Below are 13,036 nucleotides of genomic sequence, written 5' to 3'. Positions count from 1 at the left end.
CAACTGCAGCCATAACGGCATTTCACCAGCATTCATAAGCAAATGTGTGATCTGCATGGGAGGAGCAAACATAAGTCACTAAGATTATTTTACCTGCAAATGAAAATTACCTCGAAGTTGTAAAAAAAAAAAATGAATGTCAAAGAAAAATTAGAACTTCTTGGCAATCAAAAAAATCAAGCATTCCTGGCAGCTGTATTTTAGGGAATGTATCCTGCACATAGCGTGGAGCTTTGAGGTATACCATAGATACTGATGTATACCAGAATCTCTATGATATATAGCTTACTTAAACTCCCATCTTTGGAGACTGCATTCCATGAAATTATAGATTCTATTAGCACTGAGCCTTCATTTTCATCTTTTCACATTCTTCTTCTGTGCACTTTGGACTATATTGCCTGAAAAGTGTCATGCATGCTACCTTGAAATTACTTTTATTCTGTCCTAATGATCGTCCAGAATTGGTTCTGTTATCTTCTTCTTTGGATGGGGAAGTCTCTCAACTAGGAATTCCAGTACCTTTGGTTAGAATTTACTCCCTTTTCCCTCTTCACATAAAATGAAACAAAAAAGTAATATAATCAATATGCAAGGTCTTTACATTCAGTTACAAACAAAGATGTATGCATTAAAAAAAAAAAAACATTGAGTCAGAGAAACTTGTATGATTGCAGGCTTAAAAGCAATCTTAAGTCAACAAGAAACTCTCCACAAAGTGATCTCTTCCTCTTTTTATAGGAAACGCTTCCATAATTTGCCATCTGTCCAGTTTGCAATAACAACTTCGGAGACGAGAGCAATTTTTTGATATTCTTCACTTCCTTTATCCTGCAGCTTCACTATCAACTCATTGCTCATACCAGCAAGCCCAAGAGATTTGAGCTCGTTTAAGTTTTGGATGCCCCATGGTAGTTTTTCCACTAATTTACACTTTGCCATGATTAGTTTATGGAGGCAAGGCATTGCGCGATCGACCACTCTCACGCACTTCAGTTTCTGCAATCTTGTGAGCTCTAATCTCTTGAGTTTCTGAAATCCTCCAGCCATGAAATAGAGTTCCTCTCCTTCATATGCGTTATTGAGTGACACATCTACCAGATTTGGCAAACTCTGAAGAGACTCTAGAAGATCATGCCTCAACCTACTGCCAAACAGTTGAATTGTGGTCAGGTTTTGAAGAGAAGCCACCCATGGTGGAATCATCTCTAACCGGCCGCCCAGTTCCAACACTTGAAGAGCTCGAGGGGTTGGAGAGATGGGATGCAGCAAATCAAGAGTATCATCTTCTTTAATTGAATTAACGCACAATTGTCTGAGATTAGTCAGCTTCCCCAGAGAGGAACAAAGTATCGCCCCATCAATTTTTCTCAGCTTCGAAATGCCTAACTTCCTCAATTGAGTGAGCTTTCCTATTTCCATTACTAGTGTTTTGTCATGGTCTGCATCTACTGAATGTAAAATCTCCAAGAAGAGTAAATTTCCAATTTGGGAAGGAGGTTTAACGCCGCATAAAGCAAAATTTTTGCCTATGTGATATACTAAAAGAATGCGAAGTTTTCTGAGCTGTAGAATGCCAACGGGCAGCTCCCTCACTTTGGTGCCAATCAAATTCAAGTATTCCAGGCTATGAAGCTTACCAATGCATGGTGGAATGATTTGAACTCCTGTGTCCCTTAGATTTAGAAATTTGAGACGAAATAGTTGGAAAACTTCCTTTGGGATGTTCGTCAATTTTGCTCCTTCTAAATGCAGAACCTTCAGCATCTTTGGACCACCACTTAAGATCTTAGACAATGAGGAGTTGAACAGGGGATCTGTGTATCCAAAGATCACCAAAGACCGAAGATGCCGAAAGTGTTTGCATTCTTGGTGGTTCTCATTGTATCCATGAATTGCTAAGCGTCTGGGTTTATCTGGCAATCTTGCACAATCTCTTGAGCATGAGGAAGCTACATTCACAAAGTTTTCTTCTCTTGATTTTGTCAGAATGATTTCGCGCAGAATGTCATGGACACGGCAATATCTAATACTTCCATCACGGTAGAACTCTGCCACTTGGATTAAGCTTCTGTTAACAAGTTCATTCAGATACCCCAGGGCTACTTCAGTAGTTGTCATTCCTTTCTTTTCATGTATGAATCCTTCTGCGATCCATCTGGGAATTAATAACTCGGGATCTATTTTCTGGTCTTCAGGGTAAATGCTTATATACAGCAAACAACTTTTAAGGAAGAAAGGCAAATCATTGTAGCTGAGAAGTAGCATATTTTTTACCTTTTCCAATTTGCCGATTCCTTCTAGCTCTCCACCAAGGCTCCGATGAGTCATCTCCCACTCATCCAGTTTGCTCTTGTTCTTCAAAGCCAAAAGACCACCAATTGCTACAATCGCTAGTGGCAAGCCCTTGCATTTACTAAGAATGCGTCGTGAAACATCCTCGAGATTTTGAGGACAGCAATTATCCCCAAATGTTTTACTGCAGAAAAGATTCCAGGACTCTTCAACAGGCAAAGGCTTCATCTCGTGTATGTAATCACGGGATTCTATGCATGAGCCGATGGCTATGTCAGCAATTCTTGTTGTCAGCATTATGCGACTACTGTAGCTGCCATTAGGTAAAGCATATTTGATTGCTTCCCATGAATTCATGCTCCAAATATCATCAAGAACAATGATATACCTTCTCTCTTGCAGAAAATCCTTGACAAATGCCCTCAATTGATTGCCCTCCATGCACTCCACTTGTTGAGGGACTGGTTCACGGATTTCATTGTGCAACTGCTGAATCAAGTCCTTGAGGATGACCTTCATGTGAAATGTTTGAGAGATAGTTAACCAAGCATGGCAGTGGAACTTTCTCTTCACAGTAGGATCTTCATAGACTCTTTTTACCAAGGTGGTTTTACCTAGTCCCCCCATACCAACCACTGAAATTACCTTCAGGTAGGAATCATCAGCAAGGACTCGTGAAATGAGTTCCCTTTTGGGCTCATTGATTCCAACGAGCTTGGCTTCTTCAACTAAAAGTGCGTTCCCCCTCACGTACTCGTTCCATCTTCCGTAGCATCGGAAGAGCTGGATCCCCTTCTGAAAGTACTATACGTGGACTGGTATCTCTGATGCCTTGCAGATATATCTTCTACTCGAGACCTGATATTCTTTAGCCTAGAAGAAATCTCATAGCGGGCTTTTACATTCTTGACTGAGCATAATATCTTTTTAATGCGCCAGAGTAGCCCATCAGCATGATGACAACCAAACTTCATTTCAAATTCATCAAGAACATCTTCTGTATCAGAAGCAACCTCTCGCACTTGCCTAAGCCATTCTTGAAGCTCATAGACATCATCTTCTTTAGCCTCAGCATCTCTGAGGAAAGCCCTCATGCTTCCCAGCTCATCTTTGATGAACTGCACGTCTTTTTCAAGTCCACTACCCAGATTAGTATTCTGCTGAAGGAGGAAGGTTGACAGTTCTTTAAGCAGAAAAGCTACAGAATTCTCTGCCATTACTTCTCGCACTCAAGTTTCAGGAATTTTTTTTTTTGTGAGTTAGAAATTTCAGGAGGTTTGGTGAAAATTGAGAAACTAATTGTCAGTGGTTTCTGGAGTGATGAAAGATGTTTGAAAGAGTTGATCTGGGTTCAACCTGAACAACAAACTTTCCAGCCCCTTTCCTAATTGTTAATCTTCTTCAAGATGATTTTTGATGGCATAAGAAAGAACAAACTAATCAAAGGCAGATGGGCAGAAGAAATGGAAAATGATAATATCGTGATGTTTATAACACAAATAATCTCACCAAATGTGAAAACAAAGACAAGAAGTGAAGAACAGAAAGAAAACCGATGACAAGTGGAAATGTTTATGCAATTGCATTGAAGCAGGACGATTGACTTCAGAGAGGAAAAGACGTAAAAAGTTTGCCCTTCTCCAATAATTAGATGCCGATTACATGGAAAGAGAAGACTTGACTTTGGAGAGAAAAAGCAATTTGTATACACAGGTGGTTAATCTAATGGGGAAATTTTTTCAGAATTTATTTATCTTTCATCTTGTTTCCTCGAAAGAAAAAAAAAACTTTCATCCTATTTATTGAGTCAGAAATATGTCATTTATTTTCTGTTAATATTATTGGTTCGAGACTTAATTTGTAAATCTTGCAGCGACATTACTAGTAATCTGATTTTTCAATTTGTATTTTGCAGTACATCCCTCTATTTTCTTTGGGGCAAATTACACTTTACCCCCTATGATTTAGTATTTTTTTACATAACTCCCATATGATTTCAAAAACTATACATAACCCTCTCATAGTTTGAATTAAAGTATCAAAGTGACGAAAATGATCATTCGTAACGGAGTCATCTAAAATATCAAAAATACCCTTATGTAAAATTAAAAATTATTTATTAACCAAGGGGATTATATATATTTTGAAAATTATAAGGGGGTTGTTTAGTAAAGTATTAAAGTATAAGAGGGTTATATGGTAAAACATAAAACCATATGGGATTAATGTGTTATGTATTTATAAGAATAATTTTGACATTTTAAAAAGTTCCATTTTCCGTCACTTTGATACTATAATTCAAACTATGAGGTGGTTATGTATAGTTTTTGAAACAATATGGGATTATGTAGAAAAATACTAAATCATAGGGGATAACGTGTAATTTGCCCTTTTCTTTGACATCTTTATGTGCAACTAATGAAGCTTATCAATCACCCAAAAATTAAAAAATGAAATGACTAAAAGTCAAATTAAAAATTTGAAAGTGTTAATATCTCATTTAGTGACAGATGATACAACTTACACATTTAGTGATAGATGATACAACTGAGAAAAGAAAAAGAGAAACAAAGCAAAATAAAGGTATATAAGACTAATACAAAGGTATTCTTTCTTCTCTCTACAGGAGATGTGTCTTCCATGTACCATTTACCCAGTTTCCCAGGTCGGTAGTCACAGGAATTTGAACAATTTTTCGATATTCCTCACTTCCTTTATCCTGTAGCTTCATGATCAACTGATCACCTGGAATATACAAGTGAAGAGATTGGAGCTTGTTTAAATATTGGATGCCCCAAGGCAATTCATCCACTTGTTTGCATTCCACAATCATCAGTTCTTGGAGACAAGGCATTGCATTCTTTTCCACTCTCACCCTTTTCAGTTTTTGAAGCCTTGCGAGCTCTAGTTTCTTGAACTTTCCAAATCCTCCAGCCTTGAAGAACAATTCTTCTCCTTCATAAGCCTCAAGAAGTATCATTTTCTCAAGATTGAGTAGATCTTGAAAGTGTTCCAGTGGATCTTTCCTCAAACCACTGCCAAACAGGCAAATGGTGGTTAAACGTTGAAGAGAGGGAAGCCACTGTGGTACCTTTTCTAAACGCCCTCTCAATTGTAGCTCCTGAAGAACTAGAGTGCTGCGAGAAATGGGATGTTGCAGATCAAGAATCTCATCATCGTTAATTGCATTAAGATATAATGAGCGGAGATTGGCAATGGAACAAATACTGTTTCCATTTTCTCTGCTTAGCTTGGAAATGCCTAACATCCTCAATTGAGTGAGCCTTCCAAATTCCAATCTCTCTTACTACTTCATCATTTTCTGCGACTATGGAATCTAAATTTTCTAACAAAGAGAGCCTTCCAATCTCTGTTGGAGATCTTAGGCCACTAAATCTATAATTTTCTGAGTAGTTACCTTGATGATATACTGAGAGCTCGCGAAGTTTTCTGAGCTTGAGGATGCTAACAGGCAGCTCCATTACATCCTCAATTGAGTGAGCCTTCCAATCTCTCTTACTACTTCATCATTTTCTGCGACTATGGAATTAATCTAAATTTTCTATCGACGATGGGCTTCCAATCTCTCTTGGAGCTCTAAAGCTGCTAAATCTATAATTTTCTGAGCAGTTACCATTATGATATACTAAGAGCTCGGGAAATCTTCTGAGCTTGAGGATTCTAATTGGCAGCTCCATCACACTAGTGTTCTCCAAATTCAAATATTCAAGGTTCTGAAGCTTACCAATAGTTTCTGGGATGATTTCGATACCTGTATTCCTTCGATTTAGATATTTGAGACGAAATAATTTGAAAACAGCTTCAGGGATACTCTTGAAGTCTGCTCCCTCTAAATTCAGAACCTTCAGCAGATTTGGACCATCACTTAAAAGCTGAGACAATGAGGAATCATTTAGGGGATTTATGTATCCATAGATTCCCAAAGACCGAAGATGCTTAAAGTTGTTGCATTCTTTGATATGATCATTAGTGAAACCATGACCAACCGTCTGATGTTATTTGGAAAATTTATATAATCATTCATGGTAGCTACAGCAGTGAAGTTCTGTTCTCTTGATTTGCTGCAGAGAGACCTGCTGCAGAGAGATTGGATACTAACTTCAACCATTGCCATTCCCTTATCTTCTTCAATGAATCCTTCTACAATCCACCGCTGTATTAATATATGCACATTTATTTTTGAATCTTCAGGATAAATGCTCGTGTACAATGGACAATTTTTAAGAAAGAAAGCTGAATCATTGAAACTCAAGAGGTGTATCTTCTTAAGTCTTTCAAGTTTGTCATTTCCTAACTCACCACCAAGGCTGGGAAGAATTATTTCCCACTCATCAAGATTGGACTTGTCTTTTGAAGCCAAAACTCCACCAATGGAAACAATTGCGAGTGGTAGGCCATCACATTTACCAAGAATACGTCTTGAAATGTTCTCTAGATGTGAAGGGCAGCAATTACCCCCAAACGTTTTACTGCAAAACAGAGTCCAAAGGCATCATCTTGTGGACATGGTCATGTGACTGTGTGCAAGATCTGAAGGCTGTATCAGCTATTCGTGTCGTGAGCATTATACGACTACGACAACTGGCATCGGGAAATGCATATTTGATTGCCTCCCATGAATCCAACCTCCATATGTCATCAAGAACAATGATATAAGTTCGTTTTTGCAAATGATCTTTGACAAATGCTCTTAACTGGTCACCATCCATGGCCTCCACGTAACGAGGGACTTGTTCCTGGTATTCATTGTACAATTGACGAATCAAGTTCTTGAGGATCAGGTCCATATGAAATGTCTGGGAAACAGTTAACCAAGCATGGCTTTGGAGCCGTCTCTTCACACTCGGATCTTCATACACCCTTTAAACCAATGTTGTTTTCCCCAAGCCTCCCATGCCAAGCACTGACACTACTATCAGGTTGGAATTCTCATCTAGAATCTGGGAAATAAGCTCTCTTTTTGGCTTTGCAATCCCAACAAGCTTAGTTTCTTCGAGTAGGAGTGCATTTCCTCGAATATGTGATTCAACATTTCTACCAACAGTAGAGCAAGAGCCTCTTTCTGAAATGCCATGAATGGGCTGGTGCCTCTGATGCCTTGCAGAAATATCTTCTATCCGTGACTTGATGTCTTTTATCTAAGACGAAATCTGATTGCGAGTTTTTATATCATTGATGGAGCAATATATCTTCCCAAAGCGGCCAGATTACCCACGAGCATGATGACGAGCAAGCTTCATTAAGAATTCATGAAGAATATCTTCTGTATCATACTTCATAAGCAACTTCTCGAACTTGCCTGATCCATTCTTGAAGCTCAGAAAATTCATCTTCTTTAGCTTCAGCATCTCTGAGGAAAGCCCTCATGCTTCCCAGTCCATCTCTGGTGAATCGGACATCCCTTTGAACTGAAGCCCTTCACCCAGATCACTACTCTGACTCAGGAGAAAGGTCGAGAGCTCTTTGAGTAGAAAAGCCACTGCACTCTCTGTTAGTGTGGCTATCCCACATCGAAAAATCAAGAAAGAAGCCTCCCCTTATTCAACTATAAATAAAGGGCTCCTATGATGGAGTTAAGTGTACCACTCAAGAGAGCATTATATGAGCTATTAGTTTCTTAGGTCATCTAACGCATTTATAGTCAAATATTTTAGACTCTCTTATTTTGAGTTTAGAAATATTTCCTAAACCCTTTTGTAAGTGCCATTTTGGCCTAGGAACCACTTTCCTACGGCTTTTGTATTTCCTTCTTTATAATAGAAATTTTGCTCTTCCCTCGCTCATGGATGTAGGTCAAATTGACTAAACCACGTAAATTTTGTGTCTTTTTATTTTCCTTTGTTATTTGTCTTTATTGGGTTGTTACAACCCTTTTATATGGTCGGTTTTACTGCTTAAGTATTATATGGCTGGTATTTACTGCCTAAACATTATATGGTCGGTTATATCGCCTATTTTGTTCTAATTTTAGTTTGTTCTTGATCAGTCCTAACAAACTAGTATCAGAGTTGGTTGATATATTTTGTAAGACAGGTTCATCTTGTGGAGCCCGTTCACCTTGTGGGGGCCTGCTCATCTCATGGGATCCGCTCATCCTGTGGAGCCGTTTATCAGTGGGGCCTGCTCATCTAGTGGGGTCCGCTTACCCTGTGGGACCCGCTCACGAGACTTGCATATTTGTTTGACCAGTTTTTGAGACAAGTTTCAGGTTACAGATTTTGTGACAACAATGATGATAACAAAGACGGTTGTCGAAAAAATTTGACAGGAATATCAACATCGGGATGTGGCAGCTCAAGATAGAGGCCATTCTTATTCAAGACGGAGTTGATTTGGCAATATAGGGAGTAGAGAAAAAGTCAGAAGTTGTGAAGGATGCGGAATTTGTCGATATGGATAAGAAGGCTAGATCTAACATAATTTTGAATCTCTCGGATGAAGTTTTACGGGATGTAGTAGCGGAAACTTCGGCCAAGGCTATGTGAGATAAATTGAAAGTCTTGTATATGAAAAAGACAGTTGAGAATCAGCTATATCTGAAGCAGGGTTTGTATATGCTTTGAATGTTTGAAGGTACATCTATACTCTCCCATCTTGATAAATTTGATTCTATTATTATGGATTTGGAAAATATAGATTCAAAAATTGATGATGAAGATCAAACCCTATTACTTTTGTGTTCCCTTCTCCGGTCCTAAGGGTGTGCAAAATCGAAAAATTTCGATTTACCAACCGAATTCGAATTGAATTCGGAATTTCGAATTCGGTAATTCGGAATGAAAATCGGAATATCCGATTTCGAATTGGTCGAATTCGGTAATGAGATTTTTCAAATTGAAATCGAAATTGAATTCGAAATTTTTATTTCGATTTCAAATCTGTTTTTCATATATATACGCTTTGTTTGGATCTCCTGTTTTTGGAGTGTTTTTCAAAAACTAGTTTTTCAAATACAATAAAAGTTACAACAAAGTACTCTAAAAGATAATCTAAAAATTAGTTTAAATTTTTTTAAAATTTTACCAAATATCTCATAATAAAGTGCCAATAAAAACTATTTCAAAATATTTTCTAAAAATATTTCAAAATATACTCTAAAAACTCTGCTACAGCAAAGTTTTTCAAAAACACCCTCAAAAACAGCTAATCCAGACGGAGCCTATATATACATATATATATAATATAATATAACATTTATATTATAATAATAATTTTTATATTCATAAATTCGGTGAAATCGAAATTCCTATTTTGATTTCAATTTCGTTTTCACACATATATATAATTTTTTTTTATATATATGTAATATAATATTTATATAATAATAATAATTTTTATATTCATGAATTTGGTGAAATCGAAATTTACTGAATTCCAAATTGAATTCGGAATGAATTCGAATTCGAAATTGGTGAATTCGAAATCGAAATCGGTCGAAAATTCTGATACTAAAATTTTAAAAAATTTTGATTTCAAAGTTCCGAATTATCGATTTCGATTTCGATTCATACCCCTACCCAGTCCTTTAAATATTTCCGTGATACTATGTTTTATGGAAATAAAATACAAAAGTCACAGGAAAGTGGTTCCTAAACCAAAATGGCACATACAAAAGGGTTTAGGAAATATTCCTAAGCTCAAAATAAGAGAATCTAAAATATTTGACTACAAATGGGATAGATGACCCAAGAAACTAATAACCCATATAATACTCTCTTGAGTGGTGCACTGAATTCCATCATGGGAGCCCTTTATTTATAATTGAATAAGGAGAGACTTCTTTCTTGATTTTTCGATGTGGGATAGCCACACTAACAAATCTCCACCTTGGCATATCCCCAACATCGACAATAGCAAAACTGCTCCACCTTCTCCACATAAGCTCCAATGGGTCTAAATCACCAACAATGAATACCAATCAAATCCAAGCATTGCTTGAACTTGTAACCTGAAAGAGGCTTCGTGAACATGTCAGTATGATTCTCCTTGGTACTGATTTTTTGAATAAGGATTTTTCCTTCAGCAATGATATCTCGAATGAAGTGATATTTCACATCAATGTGTTTCGTCCTCTCATGATACATCTGATCTTTAGTCCAGTGTATGACACTTTGATTATCACAGTGAATAACAGTAATATCTTGATGCAGACTAAACTCGCTAAAGATCATATGTATCATACACTTGACTAAAGATCAGATGTATCACAGTAAATAACAGTAACACCTTGATGCAGACTAAACTCACTAAAGATCAGATGTATCATACACTTGACTAAAGATCAGATGTATCATGAGAGGACGAAGCACATTGATGTGAAGTATCACTTCATTCGAGATATTATTGCTGAAGGAAAAATCCTTATTTAGAAAATCAGTACCAAGGAGAATCATGATGACATGTTCACGAAACCTCTTCTAATTTACAAATTCAAGCAATGCTTGGATTTGATTGGTATTCGTTGTTGGCGATTTAGACTCATTGGGGCTTATGTGGAGAAGATGGAGCAGTTTTGCTATTTTCGATGTTAGGAATACGCCAAGGTGGAGATTTGTTAGTGTGGCAATCCCACATCGAAAAATCAATAAAGAAGCCTTCCCTTATTCAACTATAAATAAAGGGCTCCCATGATAGAGTTAAATGCACCACTCAAGAGAGTATTATATGGGTTATTAGTTTCTTGGGTCATCTATCCCATTCTTAATCAAATATTTTAGGCTCTCTTATTTTGAGTTTAGGAATATTTCCTAAACCCTTTTGTATGTGCCATTTTGGCCAAAGAACCACCTTCCTACGGCTTTTGTATTTACTTTCCATAAATCATAGTATCACGGAAATGTTTAAAGGACTGGAGAAGGGAACACAAAAGTAATAGGGCCTGATCTTCATCATCAATTTTCGAATTTATATTCTCCAAATCCATAATAATGGAATCAAATTTATCAAGATGGGAGAGTATAGATGTACCTTCAGACATCCGAAGCATATACAAATTCTACTTCAGATATAGTCGATTCTCGACTGTCTTTTTCATATACAAGACTTTCAATTTATCCCACATAGCCTTGGTTGTAGTTTCTGATGCTACCTCCCATAAAACTTCATCCGAGAGATTCAAAATTATGGTGGATCTAGTCTTTTTATCCATATCGGCAAATTCTGTATCCTTCACAGTTTCTGGCTTTTTCTCTACTCCCTGTATTGCCAAATCAATTCCGTATTCTCGCCCGTGGACGTAGGTCAAATTGACCAAACCATGTAAATTTCTGTATCTTTTATGTTGTTTTGTTATTTGTTTTTATTGGGTTGCCATAACCCTTTTATATGGTCGGTTTTACCGCCTAAATATTATATGACTGGTATCTACCGCCTAAGCATTATATGATCGGTTATACCGTCTATTTTGTTCTAATTTTAATTTGTTTATTCTTGGGATAGTCCTAACACTCTCGGCCATTCTCAGTCTCTCAAATTCTGGGATGGTGGAAATTGAGGGAGATACTGGCTGCGGCAGCTTAGTTTATTGAAGGATGTTTGAAGACTTGATCTGGGCTCTATGTGAAAAATGCTTAGTTCTAACTTATGCCAGCATAAAAAATGAAGAATTGTTTTATCATCTGCGACAAGAAACAAACAAATGATAGAGGTGGTTAGTACAATTTGCGATGCTTTATCATTCAACTTCCTTTACCTTGTTTAGAACTATCAAAACATTGGCTCACTCTTTACAGGATTAAGTGTTGAAAATTATTGTTGCAACCTCTAATTTTTTCAGTTCTATCTGGTAACTTGTCATAAATTCGTTACAAAATGATGGTCCTTCCTCATTTTTGCAGCAAGGGAAACAAAACTTACCAAGGACAAGAAGGGAAATGTAAAGGTTATCAGAAGATGGGCATTTTGTCTAACTTCATTGGAGGAGGAAAATTGAATTTTAAGAGAAATAACAATTGACATTTGCGTATTTCTTGGGTGGATATTAACGCGGGGAGGCTGGGACTAGAGGCAGCGGAGCAGTTGACAAACTGTGGGAAATTTCTAAGCAATTGGGCATCAACCACAATAATGGAGTTGCATAATATTTAACTACCTATTGCATTGTATTGCATTGGCTAACAAAACAATAAAATTACCTATTCAGTCCACGGAAGGGGAAGACTATGACTTTGGTAAGAAATATCAATTAAAATGTTATAATTAGTATAAAACGACATGGTCATTTTTAATTTTTAACTACCTGTCTACTCATGGGACATTTTTCCTTTGAACATGTCTTTTGAGAAGTTATCCAAGTACCTCTTCACACCCTTAATTCAGTCTTTCTAGGTTAGAGATCCAATTAGGCCAGATAGAATGCAAGCTTGTTATTTTAATACACATTGGAATGAGGCAAGGCTTTACTTTGCCTTTTCTCTTGTTAGAAAAATTAATAGAAGGAATGGTTTTTCCTCAACTATTTATCACTATTTTTAGGGATAATTTTAGAAACCTCCCCTCAAGTTTCTGACACTTTCACTGACCTCCCTTAAGGTTTCAAAAATTACACTAATGTCCCTTGAACTTAAAGTTTTGATAACAAATCAGTCCAATTCAGAAAAAAGTACTATTAAAAAAGTATTTTGAGGAGTGAGATGATAATTTTCTTCCACATATGCCATTTTCAAATTGTCCTCAAGTTGTATTAGTAAAGAATAAAATAATTAATAAAAGTCAAGGTATA

The 13,036-nt window shown here is 36.8% G+C and overlaps 1 protein-coding gene and 1 pseudogene across 1 annotated transcript; both read right to left on the bottom strand.

The window, feature by feature from the left end:
* Positions 1–631: 631 nt before the first annotated feature.
* Positions 632–3,157, bottom strand: LOC113781330 (disease resistance protein RPM1-like). Its single transcript, XM_027327247.1, has one exon. The coding sequence runs from the start codon at positions 2,920–2,922 to the stop codon at positions 736–738; it is 2,187 nt and encodes a 728-aa protein (XP_027183048.1). The 5' UTR covers positions 2,923–3,157; the 3' UTR covers positions 632–735.
* Positions 3,158–5,843: 2,686 nt separating this feature from the next.
* Positions 5,844–7,683, bottom strand: LOC113780124 (annotated as a pseudogene).
* Positions 7,684–13,036: the final 5,353 nt, after the last annotated feature.

The sequence above is a fragment of the Coffea eugenioides genome, chromosome 8 (assembly GCF_003713205.1).
Source record: "Coffea eugenioides isolate CCC68of chromosome 8, Ceug_1.0, whole genome shotgun sequence".
In the NCBI taxonomy this organism is placed as follows: domain Eukaryota; kingdom Viridiplantae; phylum Streptophyta; class Magnoliopsida; order Gentianales; family Rubiaceae; genus Coffea; species Coffea eugenioides.
Note: the sequence above shows the minus strand (reverse complement) of the source record. Positions and strands in the feature narration are given on the sequence as shown.